This window comes from Oryzias latipes, chromosome 19 (genome assembly GCF_053564925.1).
Source record: "Oryzias latipes strain Hd-rR chromosome 19, Olatipes_Hd-rR_3.1".
Taxonomy (NCBI): domain Eukaryota; kingdom Metazoa; phylum Chordata; class Actinopteri; order Beloniformes; family Adrianichthyidae; genus Oryzias; species Oryzias latipes.
In genome coordinates, this window is record NC_136255.1 from 7,315,575 (window position 1) to 7,334,732 (window position 19,158).

The 19,158-nt window shown below is 40.8% G+C and overlaps 1 protein-coding gene across 1 annotated transcript in view; it reads right to left on the minus strand.

Moving 5' to 3' along the window:
* wnt3 (wingless-type MMTV integration site family, member 3) overlaps positions 1-19,158 on the minus strand; it is a 32,161-nt gene that overhangs the window by 4,356 nt on the left and 8,647 nt on the right. The window contains exons 2-3 of the mRNA XM_004080638.5: positions 6,309-6,550; positions 2,865-3,130 (exon numbers count right to left, since the gene is read on the minus strand). Of these exons, the coding sequence (XP_004080686.1) occupies positions 2,865-3,130; positions 6,309-6,550 (508 nt within the window). The remainder of the gene's footprint in view (positions 1-2,864; positions 3,131-6,308; positions 6,551-19,158) is intronic.

A 19,158-nucleotide genomic window follows, 5' to 3' on the forward strand; every position in this document is an offset into this window, starting at 1 on the left:
CCAAATTACCCAAGGCAAAAAGTATATAATAATTGTTTCTACTTGAAAAACAAATCTTTCACATTCATGAATGAGATTGAATATTTTTATATTAAAGTCCTTTTTTATTTTATTTTTCTGTCTTACTACTTTGTCAGTGATGTCAGCGCTGTAACCACTACAAATGTGACATTTACATCACTCTCAGTTATTCAGACCAACAAAACCACTAAAGACTCTCAGAACAGTCCAGATCAAACACTATGAGATGTCTGTTCAGAAGTGCAGCTGTGGAGAATTTCCTCTGAAGTCTCTGAGCGTACTCCCTCTGGGCATGTAGTCTTTTGATTGTTTTAACGTAGCAGCTAAATTTAGCAGCCAAATTTCCCCTAGCCGAGGAGGGAAGCAGGTGGCTGCATGCTTTTTTTTTTCCTTTGTTTGGTGGGGTAGTAGTGACATCACAATGTGAGCTTGTCATGCCATGAACTCCCAGACACCTCAGGGCTAAATGAAGGAGTGTGAGAAGGCCAGGTGGATGCATCTGACAGGACCACCGACCACTCGACTGCTGTGGTGTCTGACTGCTCCGCCGGCATGCATCAAAGGAGCATCTTGCTGCCGTGTGGTCCCTCTGTTTGCCCCTCAGCAAACCGGGTGAGGGTCCTTTATCTCCTTAAGAGCAACAGCTCACTGTGATGTTTTAAGTCAGAGTTGATTCCACTGTTTTTTTTCCCTCAGCTCACCCAATAGTTCTTTGACTGATGGGGAATTTCTCATTGGGATGCAAAGCATGAAAATCAAGGTGTGGTGCAGGCTGCTGTTTAGATGAGTAATTAACTAGTCATTCATTTTCAAGTGGATGACTAAAAATATGAGGACACGTTGAATTCCAGCGACGATTGGATAACAAAAAAAAATTTCTGTGATGAATCAGCTAAACGTAGCAAGAAATGTTTATTTCTTTAGTTTTTACATGAGATTCCAAATCTGTCCCATGTCCATCAACTCTAAAATTGTAATTTCTGCATTATTTCTCATCTTAAAGGTTTCTACTTTACAAAAGAATCTGTTTGGATGAGTGTGTTCACAGGCACTTAAGTTTTATATCAACATTTTAGTAAGAATAAATCAAGCTTGAAATTCAAGTAAGCTTCTTAAAACAAGAATAAACTGAAAGAAACAAAACATGCCAGGATTTTCCAGTTAATTATCTATTTAGCGCCGGCTTTTGTAGACCGTAGTCTCTTGTTATAAACATTCAAGATTTCCATCGCATCTGAAATATGTTGGATTTCACACCATAGGAATGTAAAAGGTTTTAAAGTTATCTTTTTCATCTTCATTTACTTTGCTGGAGTCCTATCAGGACCAAGGTGGAATGTTAACAATCTCACAGTTACAAACCTCTTATAATATTGTGCAGCAGAATAGTTGACAAATAACAGTATATTTCTTCACTTCATTCCCATAAGCCAATTAACCCTTAATAGTAGATTTTCTTGAAAAAAAATTGTTTCTGAGAAAGCTACCTAGTCCAACCTATGCTGATGTTTACTTATATTTAACTATTTTGTGTTCAAATAGTGACATAAATCAGCAAACGGTGAATAAAATTCAAAATAGTAAGGTGTAATTTACAGATTTGTCTTTCATTCAACTAAACTTTTATCTGTTTTACCACAAATAATTGTTACCACCTACACTCTTGAGCATGATGGAGGAAATATTATTTGTATATTTACTGTATAGGTCTACTATATTTTCCGCATTAGCCTACACACACACTTGAAAGCCAGGTTTTTTTCTCGAAAAACAACAACAAGTGTGCCTTGTAATCTGCAGCACCTTATATATGGATTCATTCTGGTTGTTCTCACTGATGTTGAAACGATTTTTTAGGAGTTATCTGCCAAAATTTCCGTCTGTTTTTTGTTTTGTTTTTACAAATTCCTAAAAAGTTTAGATTTATTGTGAACATGCTAATAAAGGTAATAAGGAGTGGTGTCGGACTGTGTATTTCTTATGTGTAACTAACAAGGTAGGAGTTAACAGTCAGTTACGTTTGCTTTAGTGACATCAGTCTGTTTTTTGTGTGTTGCAAACAAGGTTTGGAGTTGAAGGTATTGTGAATATGCTAAATAGGCTGACGCTTCTAACATGGCTAATTTGTTACAAACAAGTTCTAGAGATACTGTGATTACAGTAAATGAATGATGGATGGATTTTTCTCTGACTCTTTTGTCTCACTTAATGCACTTTGAAAATAGCTCATTCATTGCCCTGTAATCCGTTGCACCCTATAGTGCAGAAAATACAGTATATATATTTTGGTTTTAAGATATCCCAGACCTATTAAAACCATAAGCAAGAAAGATTCACCCAACTTTCATATTGCACTTCTAAATGCAGGTCAAAATGCCCAAACATGATCATTACAACACCTGCTAGTCCTTTGCGCACAAGACATTTCCCAGTTTTTATGGATTGTTTTTTTTTTTTTATTCCTGCGAAGGCTTTTTTTCCCCAACTTTTTTTTATAAAACTTTCCTGTTTAGTTTGATGTTTCATCTGATTTCACCCCAGTATCACATTTACTGCTTGCTTTAAATGGGTTTTTGTAACAAGTCAATAATCCAGAGCACAGCTGCCATTCAACATCAAAAGGGGATAAAAAGAAAAGGAAGCATCAAAGTGCTGCATCAGTCTGTCAATCCTGAGGCAAGAGCCTGCAAACTTCTATACAGGTGTGGAAGCTGCTAATGGCTGTTTTTCAAACTGATTGTTCTTTTTACACCCCCAACTTCATTTACAGACCTGGTTGGGATAGAAATGACATTTTCTTGGTAAACTTTTCTTGATAAACTTGGCGTGTCTGCTGTATTTACCGTTCGGCCAGCCTCGTTGTTGTGCCGGTTCATGGCAGACCGAGCATCTGGACGGTTCTCTCTGGCATCTGCAAACTCCCTGGACACCAGCACTCCAAACTCTGCATCTTCACTGCAGCCTCCCCACTTCCAGCCTTCACCTGGAGGCCCCTTGTGATGGGAGTCGCAGCCACACATGGTGGAGGTGCCCTCAGCGCAGGAGCGCGTCACTGCAAACGCAACGCCTGCAGAGGCTATGGCGTGGACAAACGCTGACTCTCTGGTCGCTGTGAGACAGAGGAAACATCGACAGAATAACCTTCCCTGTTATTGACATCCAGACAGATTCAATGAAAGGTTTGCCTCCAGGCAACAATCCTTTAACACTGTATTTTGTCTTTAAAAAAACACATCTATGCAGGCATTTGCTTATGGACAAAAACAAGAAAAACACAAGCCAGCTCTCCCTTCTCTTTATTGATCAAAATGGATCTGCTGATGATCAGAAATGAGGAAGAATCTCCTCATGGCATCAGCTATTGTGAGGGTGTCAGTCGGACCTAAAGCGCAGCGGGATTTCGGCGACGTGCTGTCATCCCTGTGGGGTGCTTCTCTGCATCTGGATACTGTTTCAGGAATGTTGTCGTGCACACACACACATACACAAACACATACGCACAATCTGTGCTTAGAGCCTGAGGCCCTATGGTGAAACAATGTGTTAGCCAGTGTCTTTCACACACTGAGGGATGGAATTACGACTTCTTTGAAGGTAACAGCTTATTATGTAACCGGACTCCAATGGCACACTTACTGTAGCGCACTCATAGTGTCTGTAGACACACACACACACCTGAACATGAATGAAGATCCAGTTTTGTTGAACACAACTGTGGGATAAATTCACACAACGAAAATGAATGATTTTGCAAGAGACTTTAAGAGCCAAACAGATTTTAGCCCAAACAACAAGAAAGTTTACAAATGTTCAGCTGGAGGGTTGCCATGTCTTACTGTCAATTATTTAACTGCAAACAATATATCATTTATCTTCTAAACCCGTTTTGTCCCTTTCAGGGTCACAGGGCTGCCAGAGCCTATCTTGGCCACTTGTGGGCGAAGGCAGGGGACAACCTGGACAGGTCGCCAGTCTGTCGCAGGGCCACAATCACACACCCATTCACACTCACATTCACACCTAGGGACCATTTAGAGTAATCAATGAACCTATTAAGCATGTTTTTGGACGGTGGGAGGAAGCCGGAGTCCCTGGAGAAAACCCACGCATGCACGGGGAGAACATGCTAACTCCACACAGAAAGGTCCCCCATTGGTGGACTGTTTTCATATCCCCCAGCTGGGACTTGAACCAGGGGCCTTCTTGCCGTGAGGCAAGAGGGCTAACCACTGCACCACAGAGCAGCAAAAACTACATAGATTTAAAAAAAACTTTCAAAACCAAAGTATTTAATTCAGATTTGAAACAACATATGTGGGTAAACAGATTCTGCATTTTAAAAGGTGAAAGACCGAGGTCATGTTAGTATGCAAAGCTGAGATGTAAATGGTAAAAAATAGATCTATTTAAAAAAATGGTTCTTAAAGACTTTTTTTAGTAAGTAAAGTAAGTGTGCAGAGTTTAAGAATAGAAAACATCGAAAATTACTAACAAATTAAAGCCAAAATACTGTATGTACATCTTACATGTACATTTCTAAACAGAGACAAAAAAAGATGCATAAATCAGTATCATTAAAACTTAAATAACACGTAAACCTAACCAATGAAACCAACTACTGTGCAAAATCATAAAACAAATGTTTTAAGAAATGCAAAAACGTGATTCATATCATTTTATGAATTGCATTTTACTCTTTTTCATCTAATGTAAATTTAGAAAGGGTCTTAGGAGAAATTCTAAAAGGTGTTTCATTCAGTTAAAGGAATGAAACCCTTATAAAAACATTTTTTAAACTTCCTATATCATAATCCTATATTATTATTATAAAAGCGCAGGAGTGCATGTACACATATATCCTTATATCTCTGCTAATATTCCAATGAAACTGATGTTTTTTGCATCAATTTGTGGAAGCTAATTGTTTTAAAGTAGTATTATTATTATTTTTTAATTTATTGCTGCATCCCATCACATGCCACACACAACCGTCAGGTTGGGCGTCTCTTCTGCTGTGACCATCCCAGTTCGTTTCATCCAAACTGCTCCTGTGAGCCCAAGGCCATTGGAGCTCTGGTTGTTTGCCAGACTAGTGCTGCTCCTGCTACCTGCTGAGCCCATCAATCCGTCTTTGTTTCCCTTGTGTCACACTGTATTATCCCCACAAAGGACCCAGCGACTCACAGCCTCACTCTGCCCAAAGCTGGTATTCCCAGAAATCCCCCTCCTCTCTCTGCGTCCCTCTCCACCAACAAACGGAGCTAAAATCCCATACACCACCACCCACTCCAGGACCTCAGTGCCCCGTTTCCTCCAACAGCACCACCATGGTCGACACACACGCAGGGGCTGGTGGTTGATATCTCTGCCGTCCTTAACTGGAGGCTTCCCATTTATCACTTCTAAAGTGACACGCTCTCTTTCCTCCCCTCCTTCACTTCCCCATCCCAAAGGGCTCACCCGGACTAAGTTGGGATGGATCCCCTTTCAGTCTGTTTTCATGACAGAGTCAAAAGGGCGTGTGAATGGGGTGTCCGTGGGAGCTGGACCGTGTGAGGCACAGGCTGGTCTTCATGCACAGTAGGGGTTGAGTGGAGCCCCCCAGCTCTTTTCTATTGCCTGTAATCTCATTTGGCCTCCCCTATCCTTTTTTATTTGACTGAGGAGCTTGCACTGGTCACACTGCCCATTTCTGCCCGGATTCCTTCCCCTCTGACACAGGCTAATTCGTTTTCACTCTGCAGCCTCGGCCACTGCATAGAAAGCCCTACCTTTGTGATTTGGGCCTGCAAGGCCTTGAGCAGGACACCTGAGTGAGACTATCTCTCATTGGGGGGAGCTCTGAGGATGAAACACCTGACTGATTCTGACAGAACTGGGGTTTTCTGTATGTCCCTCATCCTCATCTGTGAAAACTTGATCTCTAAGAAAGGTGCTCTGCAGAAATTCAGCAGGAGAAGCTGGATGGAGGTGGAGCTACAAAGCAATGCTCGTACCTGCACTTGTTTCTCGCTTCTGCCAGGAAAGGTGTCTATTATTATAATTGCTCCAGTTAGTCAGCCAAAGCTCAGAGAGCAGCATTGTGACGCCCGAGGCAGGAAACCATCAAACACCGTCTTTAGTAGCAGCTTGCAGTTTTCTTGGCCGTCCCACCCACTTTTTTATGGATGGACATCTCTTCAAACTGATTGTTTGAATCTCTTTAGAACATTTGTCATACTCTAACCTAAAGATAGGTTGGAATTCCAAGAAAATGTACGTAAATATGGGTCAAAAGCTACAGGTACCTTTGTCCAGCACGGGACCAAAAATGGCCAAGTTGTCCTTGATGGTGGTACAATTCCATCTGCGGCCTCTGAACTGGTGCTGGCATTCCTGGATTCCCAGTTTGACCCCCTCAGCCACGCTTGGCATGATCTCAATGTAGTTGCGGCAGAAACGTAACTGCTTGGGCACCAGCCCTGGAATTGAACCACACAGGATGGGTTGGGAGCCCAACGATGAGTACTGCTGCCCCAAGGCCAGGGACCTGTGTCACAGAGAAAGATGGAAACAATTTCTTTAGTTGATATCATGTTTGGTGTCACAACAAGTAAAATGATCTGCTTATTTGGTTATAATACACTTTGACCAATCTTCAATTAACTTCTCTTTGATTATTGGTGACAAAACTTTGAATGCTGAAAATCAGCTCTCAGCAAATGTTGATTCCCTTTAACAATGTAAGTGGTTCAGTCTCTGCTGTGCGCTTTCAGTGTCATTATTTTAGGACAAAAGAGAGCACAAGACAACTTTTTAAGTTTTTTTTTGTAATTACTAAAGTTTTTCAATATTAACCATTTTTTCACAACAAACCTTGTTTTTTCTTTCAAGTGAGAAAAACCTAAATGGCGTCTGAAACTTTCCTGATGTTGGTGAACCTGAGTTTGTCCTGTTCATTATCTCCAGAGGCTGGATAATATATACCCCTCTGTATGGCACATGCTGGTTATAGAACCCATGCAGAAATGCAGACTATCATGTTGCTTGACTTTTTAAACAACTCTGCTTAGCCTAAGGTCTCTTTTTTCACACAGAAGCAAGTTTCGAGAGGGGAGAACATGACACAGCATAAAGTCTTATGAAGTTGCAGAACAATTGTCCTTAAGTTGAAGTGCCATCACATGTAATTCAAGCTCTGAGATTTGATAGGCTAAATTTAAATCAATGAAAAAAAATCAAATTGTTTTGTCCAATGTGATTTCTTCATTACTTTTAGAGTTTTTATTTGTGCCTAATATTTGTATTTTATTACTTTATAGGCATATTTGTTACTGTACTTTCCTTTTATGCAAGTTATAATATACAGTAAACCCTTGTTTTTCGCGGGGGTTACGTTCCAGAAAGAACCCGTGAGGCAAAATCCGTGAAGTAGAAACCTCTATTTTTTTTAACAATTATTATACAATTAAATACTCTATTATACATTGAAAAGAAAGAACAAACCGTTTTACAGGCTCAAGCACTTGTTTCACAAATCGAAGTACTTTAAAAACGTTTTTTTTTTTTTCAACAAATAACTTCTGTACTGTACTGTCAAATAATAATTTGAATCATCAATGTGAACAGAAGGCTTCAAATCGCGGAGATAAGCCCCGCCCACCGCGACCCGAGAGTAATTGAATTAAACGGGAGAAAATTTAAAATGATCATGAAAAAAATACAAAGTACAAACGGACAAATAGTGGCTGAGGTGTATTTCAATGCTCTTCAGTCTGAGAAGCTGCAGTGTTTTCTCCTTCTCAAGCCCGCGGTGCAGCTGTGTGTGTTTGTTCGGGAGAAGAACATAGTGATTGACAGTTGGTGTTGCTCTTTTTCTATGGGTTTTAGAGAAACTTGAAATTGCAAGATGATTTGCATGTACGTAATTTGGAAAGCTGATTTACGTCATGTACATATTAAACTGCAACGTTATTGACGCGCAGGTCGAGAAGTGGAGTGACTTTTTAGCCAATCAGAATGCAGAACACAATGCACGATGCAAATCCGTGAAGTAGCGAAACCGTGAAAAGTAAACCGCGTTATAGCAAGGGATCACTGTACATAAATTGTGCTTGCCAGGTCACTTCTGTGAAACTAATCTCAACGAATTTCATTTGATAATCTTCAAATGCTATAAGTGTGGGGCTTGCCCCACAGTCCTTCGTAACCCTTGTACTATCCTAGGCACTTTGATGTTGGGAGTGGGGTCATCTAGACCCAATAGACAGTGCGCTGAGTATGGAGAGAAATTAGACTCAGTCGGATTTGTGCGTGCGTAATTCTTGATTTGTGCGTAAATTAGGATTTGTGTATGCATATTCTTGCTTTGAGCGTGCGTAAATTAGGATTTGTGCATAAATTTGGATTTGTGCGTGATTTGTTACTCACATAATACGTTTTAAGTATAAGTTAAAAAAATATAAAATGAAAAATATACAAAATGTTATTTACGTATGCACAAATTAAGATTACAACAGCTTGAAACTACTTACACACACACATCTTTGAAAAACACGCATGAATCCCTTGTTACGCACACACGAAGCCAAAGTTACGCACGGATCTACCGTGAGACTGTTTTCACGTCTCACAAATTCGTCTGTGAGTGCTGCGTTTAAATACCAGTGGAATGCTTGGTCATTAGACTTTTCCTATCAGCCTTCCCTTCTAAACGTATTTCCTTCAGTGGGTGTAGCAGGGCTTAAAAAAACTTTAAAGGAAAATAAAAATTATTATCTGAGAATATGACGTTCACTTTTAAACGCTAATATATATATTAAAAGTATATTATTCTCCGAGACACCGAATTGATACAAAATGCGTAATAGGAACGACCAGTAGGGGGCACTGTTTTTTTTTCTTCCGGAAAAATCAAAGGCAGTCAGACTGAGAGTCACGGGAAGAATGGCGGCCCATCTCGGTGGTCAGCGCCCCGAAGTAAGTAGCCTCTATGTTCAACACTAACATCTACTGTCTTCATGTATTGATTGAGTCATTGTCTGGATACGTTTAGAAGGGAAGGCTGATAGGAAAAGTCAAATGACCGAGCATTCCACTGGTATTTAAACGCAGCACTCACAGACGAATTTGTGAGAAGTGAAAACAGTCTCACGGTAGATCCGTGCGTAACTTTGGCTTCGTGTGTGTGTAACAAGGGATTCGTGCGTGTTTTTTAAAGATGTGTGTGTGTAAGTAGTTTCAAGCTGTTGTAATATTAATTTGTGCATACGTAAATTGCATTTTGTATTTTTTTCATTTTATATTTTTTTTAACTTATACACAAAACGTATTATGTGAGTAACAAATCACGCACAAATCCAAATATATGCACAAATCCTAATTTACGCACGCACAAAGCAAGAATATGCATACACAAATCCTAATTTACGCACAAATCAAGAATTACGCACGCACAAATCTGACTGAGTCTAATTTCTCTCCATAGCTGAACCTTTTTTCTTCAATGATTTGTGATCTTCACTGGTGTCCATGGATTACATGAAACCCTCTCCACCTTTATCCACCTTTGTCATGGTAGGGAGAACACGTCAATGTAAGGGTGGGGTCATAGGATAGCACAATGGTTAACCGTAAAGAACTCGCGTGAACTCTAGTGGAGAGTCAAAACGATCATGACCTACATGGGGAAAACCACAGCACAAGCAAACCAGTCATTCCCTCCTGACTTTTATGGATTTATGGTTCTGGTGAGTTTGTAAAGTCTAGGAAATGAAGTAGCTTGTGTGTTGCAGTGTTGTGCATGACGCTGATTTTGCTAACTTGGAATGAAAAAGTCAAGTCTTAAACCCAACGCCTCATCAGAAGGCTTGTGCAGAGACAAATATTAATCACTGCATGAGACAGCCAAGATCAGTTTGTGTTGCCAGAAACCATTGTCGTTTCATACAGGTAATTAATTTTAATTGCTCTCTATTTTACTTGAAATGGAAGAGACAGAAAACGTCCAATGCCCATGTTTAAACATGCTTTCAGCGATTATAAGCTCCAACAGAACTGCACAGGTTCCTCCAGAAGCCCGATGGCAGACTCCTCTTTTTTGTTTATCTATTTCTCAGGTAAAAGTTTATATTTCTTGAGGGTAAAACAAGTTTCTCTCTGGATTTCACTGACATACATACGGCTTAACTGTTCACAGACGAGAGGTGGAGTCATGTTTTGGGGAGATGTCGTCACCAGGGCTTTTGCAAACCGCCTGAATGAGTCTAGATCAGGGGTCGGGAACCCATGGCTCGCGAGCCATATATGGCTCTTTTGATGGTCACATGTGGCTCGCAGACAAATCTTTACTTATACTTTTTTTTTTTCATTAGACCAGTCCTTCTCGGGCGCGATGCGATGCCAGAGGCGCGCAGTAGTAGCAGTGCTTAGAGAGAGAAATCTGCGCCAGCGCTATCAGTTACTATTATCTATTATTTCACAGAGTTTGTACCAGCTGGAAACCTGTGAATTGCCGTGCCTAAAACTACGCGCTCCCGTCTCTGAGAAAGAGCGCGCAGATGCGGGGACGGGATGTGTGAGGAAGAAAGCAGAGGGTGGGGCTGAGGTGTTGTGGGGACAGGCAGCAGGTGAATCGCGCAGGGATTGTAAAAACGTAAAACCCGCTTCCCGTCACTCACTGCGGCGTGTGAGTGTGTGTCTGGCTCCCCGTCTGCATGTGAGCAGTCTGTCTCACATCTACAGAACATTCAGACCTAAGATCACATTTAAAGTCTCAACGCCTGAACGAAGCAGAAACTCACCACGTATCAACCAGACTAGACCATCAGCAAAACTACCACGAGAAATACTCATCATTTATTAGCAACAGAATAACAATATTATTAAAAAGAATCCACAGACTTATTGTACTTTAAAAATGTTGAAATTAAATCAAATGCACACATTCACTTGTATATTTAGTTTTAAACAAATTGTCGCGGACTGAGTTGGGTGGCTGTTGGGCCGCGTTAAAAGTTCTGGAGTTCATTGAACGCGTCAAGCAGAGATCTGATTGGCCCTCAGTTCTGTCGCTCAGCCTGTTGTTAGGTAGTTTGGACCAATGGGGTTCAGCTAAGGGCCGAATAAGGGAAATGGGAGGGCTGCAGCGGGAGCAGGGGAATATAAAGTTGGGAGAAGCGCTCTCGTGTCGGCGGGAGAGATTCAGGAGTTGCTGAATTAATTGTACGGCGTTTGTTGCGGTCTACAGTAATCGGAATAAAGAACTTTAAAAGAGGTTAAGTCTCCGTGCCTCAGTGTGGGAAAGGGACACTACATTATTGTATGGCTCTTTCGAAATTACATTTCAAAATATGTGGCATTTGTGGCTCTCTTGGCCAAAAAGGTTCCCGACCCCTGGTCTAGATGGACTTGATGAAGCTGGAGGCCATAAAAAGCTGCCTGAGGAATGACCCGATCATATCAAAGCACCGCTCTGGATGACCTCAGCAAGCTTACAGGGCGCAATGCAGTCAAAGCAGGTGCTCATTTGACAGATGGGGAAAGGAAACGATCACAAAAAGTCACAGGGAACCCCCTTGCTTATAATGTTACCAACCCCCCAACACTTTTCCCGCCTTTAGGGTGCCTTTACGCTGAGCCCGTTTGCATGGTCACTAAAATTAGATTACTTGGTTTTGTCAAATATTTTCAAACTAACTGCAGAGTTTAATGAAAAGTCATGCTCTCCATATGACGTAGGTCATTATCTGAATTGTTAGAGAATATGCTTCATGACAGAAATTTCCAACTTCTTGTCATCTTCAGAACTTTTGCCAGTAGCGGTTTTAGGCACGGGCCATACGGGCGATCGCCCGGGGCGGAAAAATGACGGAGGGGCGGCGCCAGTGGCTCAGCCCTTGTAAAATACTTTGTGCAGCACTATTGGTTTTTTTATATCACAGAGTTTGTAACAGCCTGAAACCTGGTGGCGCCCCCGCCCCGCCCTGCGCTCCCTCCTGTCTTTGAGAAGTAGACGCAAATGTGTGTGAGAAGGAGAAGGGAGGGGGCGCGGGGTGAAGAAGGAGAAGGGAGGGGGCGCGGGGTGAAGGGTGCAGGTTGAGAGGCGAGCACGGAGCGCAAAACGCATGCGCAAACCTGGCTGGATCTTCTTCCAGGGGGGCGACGGTCACAGGCCAGGGCTCAGTGCTTGATGAAAAAATAAAAACTGCGCCGCCATGTAGCGAATTGGCGCCCCTGAGTGCAGCTGCACGCGCTCCCGCTGTAAATGTGTGACGAGGGGGGGGGGGGGGCGCTTCGGGTATAAAAAAGGTATAAAAAATCATGTTTTTTTGGTTATTTTTGTGTGAAATGCCCAAATAAAAAATGGGAAAACAAAACAATGTTTTCACTAAGGTGACAGTTGGTTTAGTCGACAGACTTGATGCCTTTGTGAGGACATTTATGCTAAATGCAAAAACATCTGAAATATGAAGAAAAAAGGTCAAAGCTGGTGCCCAATTTAGAAAGAAAAGAGAAGAAGAAGAGGAGAAAAGAGACAAAGAAAAGGGTATTATCGCATAGCTAGATGCACGTTTTTTAAATTCGAATGCTATCTGCCCTACAACAACAACAACGTTGCAGAGGAAAAATCTCTTGTTTGGTCTATCATGACCAAAACTGAAGTAGGCCCAAATATTGTAAATAACGTCATTTTTAAGATTTTCTTCTTAAATGTTTGCTCTGTCTTAACTTGTAACATTAGTTATGATTCGTGTGTCTGTCTGCTCTGCTTATCACAAAGTTTTTGTTGTGTTTTACTGTTGTATATTAGTTCATAATGTTAAATAAGCTGTGATGGTAGCATGCTGCTGCTGCTGCAGCTGCAGTTAGCTTTTCAAAACTCCAGTTGATCAAGTCATACCTGAGATCACCAATGTCTCAGGAGCAACTCACTAACCTGCTGTTGTTAATATCAATCATGCAGGGGGGGGAGCAGATTTCATATGATGACGTTATTGACAAGCTTGCATAAAGGAAGGCCACAAAGGTTAGGTTTTAGTTAGTGTTGTCTGTTCTTAGTGCTGCAGTTACATTTATTCTAGTGTGTTATTAGTGTGACTTGTAGTTTATAATATTTATTTCAGATTATTTATTTGTGTTTGATTAAATATTTCCTAACTGTATTTTTGCCATGCTGATAGTCTTTTAATTTTTATGTTCCGATAACTGTTATAATGCAGTGCAGAATTCTGATAAACATCTTTTTTTTTATATCAATTTCTTAGCTTCAGTTACAATAAATGGACAAAGTGACTCTATTGGGGGGGGGGGGGGGGGGGGGGGCGCCAGAGGAGGGTCTCGCCCGGGGAGTAATTCAGGGTAGAACCGCCACTGACTTTTGCTATCTGTTCTTATTAAAAGTCGCCCTAACCAACAGCCTTGGCATTTGCTTTGCTAATGGGGAAACCAAAATGTCTGCAAAATAGACAACATGCCACAGTGGTCTATCTTCTATTTGTTCTTTGCCAGGACAAAACGCCAGGTACCTTGGATGCACCTCACTAGTCTGAGTTTCACATCTTGAGTGAATTTAATTATTCCTTATGTTATTCATCTCACAGAGGCAGCTCAAAGGAAAAACAAGTATCAATTCTAATCACAGCACCAAATAGGCCAAACAAATAAATACATACATATTTTTTAATGATCTTGTAGTCATAGAAATTAGACTTTTGATTTATTTTATAGTCATGCAAATGCAAAACTATAAAATGTTACAAATGGATACATGCCAAAGTATCAACTTCTCTGGTAGACTTGGGCATTTCTGAAGTAGATTTATCATTATGGACAGATTCCAAATATTGAATAAAATAGAAAGTTTAAAAAGTTTAAAGTTTACATTGTCACTTAAATATCTGATAAACGAAGAACTCAGATAATGATCTCTAGAAGCAAACGGCCTCTGTTCCTCAGATAATCCAATTTGTTTTATTTTTGCAAGTTTTGAAAGCTCACCAAACACCTGTGGCACTCTGGTCCACCCAAAACACTAATGACCACTGAATCCTGATTAATAATAATAATAATTGATACTTTATTTATCCCACAATGGGGAAATTCTTTCCATATTTTGACCCATCCCCTGGGGGGAGCAGTGAGCTACAGACTGGATGCGCTCAGGGGGCGACAGCTGGTTGGGGAGAGCAGGGATGGATCCGCCAACCCGTTGGTTGTTGGACGACCTGCTCTACCGCCTGAGCTAAAGTGCCGCCCAACAAACGTTTACACGCAAACAGACCCTTCAGTGGACCTAAGATTATAAGTGAACCTTACAGAATCAGCTTCATGAGCAATTCCAGGAAAACAGAACATCCCAAAGCAACAATCTAACGATGCATCTTTCACTAAACACTGGAAAACAGCTCATCGATAAAAATGGCGAATAAGGAGCTGATGGGAGTAAAATCCTGATTTATTTTTTCCTGTACTTTTTTCCCTTCCATTAATGTTTTTGGGGGGGTTGCTGGAGTCTTTCCCAGCTTTCTCTAGCAAAGAGGACCCGGGACAGATCACCAGTCCACCACAGGGCCACATACTGACCACAAACCACATGCTGAAAAGTGGAAGGAGGCAATGGTCAAGGACATTAACCTCAACATGGAAAGACTCCATCTATTACCTAGCTAAAGCATGGTTTTAAGCTTTATTATGTTGTCTTTTTTTCTCAGGGAGGTACAATATCACTCATTTATGGTCTCTTTAGAAATTGAGAAAATCTGCAGGTAAAGCAGGCCTGATGATAACACACACAAAAAACACTCCCACCAAGACTGTTTCAGAGCTGAGGATATGGCTGTCATCTGTAAATCAAAAACCTGCAGTCAGTGCACACTTTGACGCTTTAAAGGCCGTTAATCCTAAACTGTTAAAACTCACATTTTATCAGAAAAGGGGAAAAAAAATTAAAAGCACGACAAACTTTGTCTATGACAAAACCAGCAATAATATGTTTATTTTTCATCGCTAGCAAACAATTCTGCATTTTTGTTCCCCCTAGTTTTTAAATGCCTTTAAATGGTACACTAAATTTAACTCTTATAGGTGAAAGCACACGTATTCATGCACTTATTTTAGGAGTTTTTGATATTTATCCAAAATGCCCCAAAACAGATTAAAATAATTATTTTAAAGGTCCAACAGGGGAGGCATGAGGTGATTGAAAACTGTGGGAAATGTAAAAACAAATGTAAAACACTTAAAAAACAACAAACTTTAAAATGTGAAAAATGTCTTAATTTATCAATAACTCTGCTAACCAAATCTACATATTAAAAGAAAATGCATTGCTCTTTAATTTACACTTTTAAATATGATCAATTCTGTTCTACCTAAATCCATTAGCTGTGATTTTCAGTTAAAACTGTTAATTTTCTGCTTTGCAAAAATAAGTTATTTTGTTTTAAGAGGAAATCGTGCCTTTTCTTTGTCATCAGACATAAAACTTGTCCAATAAAAAAAGAGAAATGAAACTAAACATCACTTTTTATTGATTTCATTCCATTTCCTTCTTCTCTTGAGGTTTACTGGAGCAAGTGAAGCCCACATGAGCTCATTTCCCAGTTTCCTACAGCTTCCAGTGCTGCTGCTGACTTAACTCCGTCTGTGGTGACTACATGACTAAGGACCCTAATTACACTGTCTGCTAGCTTGCTGCCCATTAATCTCTTTGTCATGGGATGTGGCACAGTGGGTGATGTTTTGCACCGAGCCAGCAAGGAGTCGCATGTAACCGAGCAGCATCGGCCGATAAATCAAAGGCAAATCTCTCCTGTCACAGCGAGGCATGGGTGGATCGAAAGTCTGTGCCATCCTCTGCCAAACTGTGTCTACCTCTCATCCAGATGGACGTCTTGACCTTTGCTCTGACAGCACTAGCTTCGTAAGCAATGAGTTAGCTAACCACACAGGACTTTGTGGGGATCTTAGCACGTTAAATTCACAGGCTGCAGGTCTGTCTGTCTTTGTTTGCGAACGATACACTTCATTTGATCCGTACAGATAGATGAGATGAAAGAGATTTCTTTTCGGCGAGGTGCTAATGAGAGTCTTAACCCTGTGTGTTTATGTTTGCACAAATAGTCACACACAGCGGCTCATGCATGCAGACGACATGTGGGTCGTGCTGATCCGCCTGCCTTGCCTCACTTCTTGTAAGCCATGAGCGACATGTCTCAACTGAGCGAGGAAAGAAGCACGCGCAGAGACCTCCAGAGAGGCAGAATGCCGGGGGAATCTGCTGCAGGGAACGAAACAGCAGCAGAGGAGCAGCAAACGGTAGGGCTTGGCAGGTGGAGGCCCAGACATGTTCAGAAAGGGCCTCTACTGGCCTGGGGCAGGTTGCAGCTTGGTTGGGGGTTTTCTCAGTCTTTAAACTGGGTTGATGTGAAAGTATGACGGACTGCTAGAAACCACATGAAACCCAGGAAACAAAGGGATTCCACCACACACCTTGCTAGAGAGTGGATCATCACGCAATCGAGATTTTGTCAATAACAACATTGCACCCAGGAGTTCCCAATAAAGTGGAAATCACTGCACAAAAAAATCTTTTATAAGTTGACTGAGTAAGATTTTAGGAGATCTGCATCCTATAGGTCTGTGAGGAGAACATTACTGATGTTTTGTGTTCTCCAACATGATTGGCTCCTGTTCGGGTGCACAAAAACAACAGGTAACCCTTTGACTTGAACATGACAGCTGACCTCGTGGCCTTTTACCCGATAGCCCACAAAGTTCATGTCTGGGACCTCGTGTGTAGGTACGTCAAGGATCTTAAGTCCTTGTTTTCACAGGAAACAGCTCCAAACTACGGAGCCCGTGTCCTGACATTAAGCCCGTGTCCTGACCAGCCCGTTGCCCAAATGCCGGCATACATCAAAGAGCTCTGCGGCGGCGCTAGTAGTAGCCTAGCAGGAGCTATCGTATGACAAAGCAGCCTAGTTATCATAAATCTTTTGATATTTTTCTTATATTCATTGAGACAGTAATAAAGTGATCATTTTTGTTTTTCATGTTCCTTTTTTGAACGAATATGGGTCACAGAGACACAGAAGTTACCGCTGAAAGCGGCTTAGTTTTGCGGGCGTACAGAGAGCATATCTGCCTGAATGACTTATGACGTGAATAATTATTGCGTTCGAACGGATTAATTATTGCGTTCGAACGACATAATTATTGCGTTCGCACGAGTTAATCATTTCGAGGGAACGGAATAGTATATTGAGGGAACGCAATAGTATTTTGTGGGAACGGAATGGTATCTTGTGGGAACGGAATAGTATTTTGAGGGAACGCAATAGTATCTTGTGGGAACGGAATAGTATTTCGTGCGAACGACATAATAACCTGTGGGAACAAGATATTAATCTGTGGGAACAAGATATATTTTTATATCTTAATGTCAGGACACGGGCTCCGTACCAATCAGTCATCATAGGTTAAAATGTTTTGGAATTTTACTACTGTCTAAAGAATTTAACATGCTTTTGTAGCTTGATAACTCAGACAGGATGACCTAAAGACAAACGTCAGCATGTTCTTCTTCTAAAATGTTCTAAAGCTGTTAACATTTGCATTAATGCTTTACAGTCTATTGTTTGAAATGCTAAGGTCGTGCTGCAAGATGGTTACTGATACAGACCTTAAAGACCCACTCTGATGAAAATGTTTTTTTAACATGTTCTTGTAACATTTTTCTCATGATGTAAGACATATATATATATAAAGAAAATTAAGGTTGAAATTGCATTTGCGAGTATTTCATTATTCAAATGTGAATCAGTAGCAGATGCAAAAATCCTGTTTAGAAAAGTGCAAATTTGTGACACAAAAAACGCTGCACAAGCCGCAAGCTCCCTGCTTTGCTCCATTCTGATGCATCCACTTGTAGACGACTAGATCCCTGTACCTCTTTGTTTTCCTCATCTGAGCTGGTATCTGGATCAAAACTGTATGGCTGCATTGCTCCAATATTTCTCACCATTTTTATTGAACCAGTAATGTTAAGTTGAGGGTGTGAGGGGCTGTAAGCTAGTGGGAGAGCGTGTAAAACAGAGAGCTCTCTGCAACAGAGAGCGGAAGGGGGCGGGGTTGTCATAAACCAACCTTCCCGCTCAGATGCAAATTTCCTGTAAACTACTGTCTGCAGAAACTATGGTCTAGAAAATGACACAGGTTTTCTTTGGATTTTGCCTGAAAGCATCATAATCATAATTAAAAGACCACTGGGAACACTTAAAAACAAAAGATCAAAAGATTATCGGGGTGGGATTTTAACCTTCTGAGACCTGAAATCCACTTTTTGGACTTTCAGACTATAACTCCTAATTTTAAAGTCCATTCCCTCCAGTAGGTTTGAGTCCCAGTCACCAAGGTGTGGTTCCTCAATTTGACAGTATGCTAATGAAAGTGTTAAAGCTCACATGAACTCTGATCCAACTAAACGAGTCAACTCTGGTCTCCAATGAGTAAAAGGGTCCCAGTTCACTTGAAGATTAACCAAATAAAGTATGGAGTTAGGACAAAAGTATTTATTACAGGTTTTCTACCAGGACGCAAATATTAACCCACAGTGCATCTAACAAAAAATAAATGACAGCAATGAAAGTAAAGGAGAGACACAATAAAAACAATGGCAATAGTTTGAGCGTTTCATTTAGTGCACAGCTCCAGCAGAGACTTTGATTGTCTTCTCTGTTGCTTGTTACATTTTTCTCTTTTTTTGTCTTTTTCTTTCAGAATAGTGTTTCAGAGAATTGAAACATATCAACTGAAAATTCTCCCAGCAAAGTTAGTGCACTTACTATGAAATGTGGTCAAACTGATGCTCCATACTTCAGTATGACCTCATCCTTACTGAAAGTACTAACAACTTTTTTCCCATTTTCACCAACTTTTTAACTTTAATGAAAAGTAGTTGTAGGCAATATATTTGATTTTATTAGGAGAAATGATCAAATTTTCAAACTACTAGATTAGATTATACAGTACAGACCAAAAGTTTGGACACACCTTCTCGTTCAAATGAATGGGAATGTGTGTCCAAACTTATGGTCTGTACTGTATATAATCAAATGACAGTAGTCTCAAAGTGCAAACAACACTATGATAAACTCA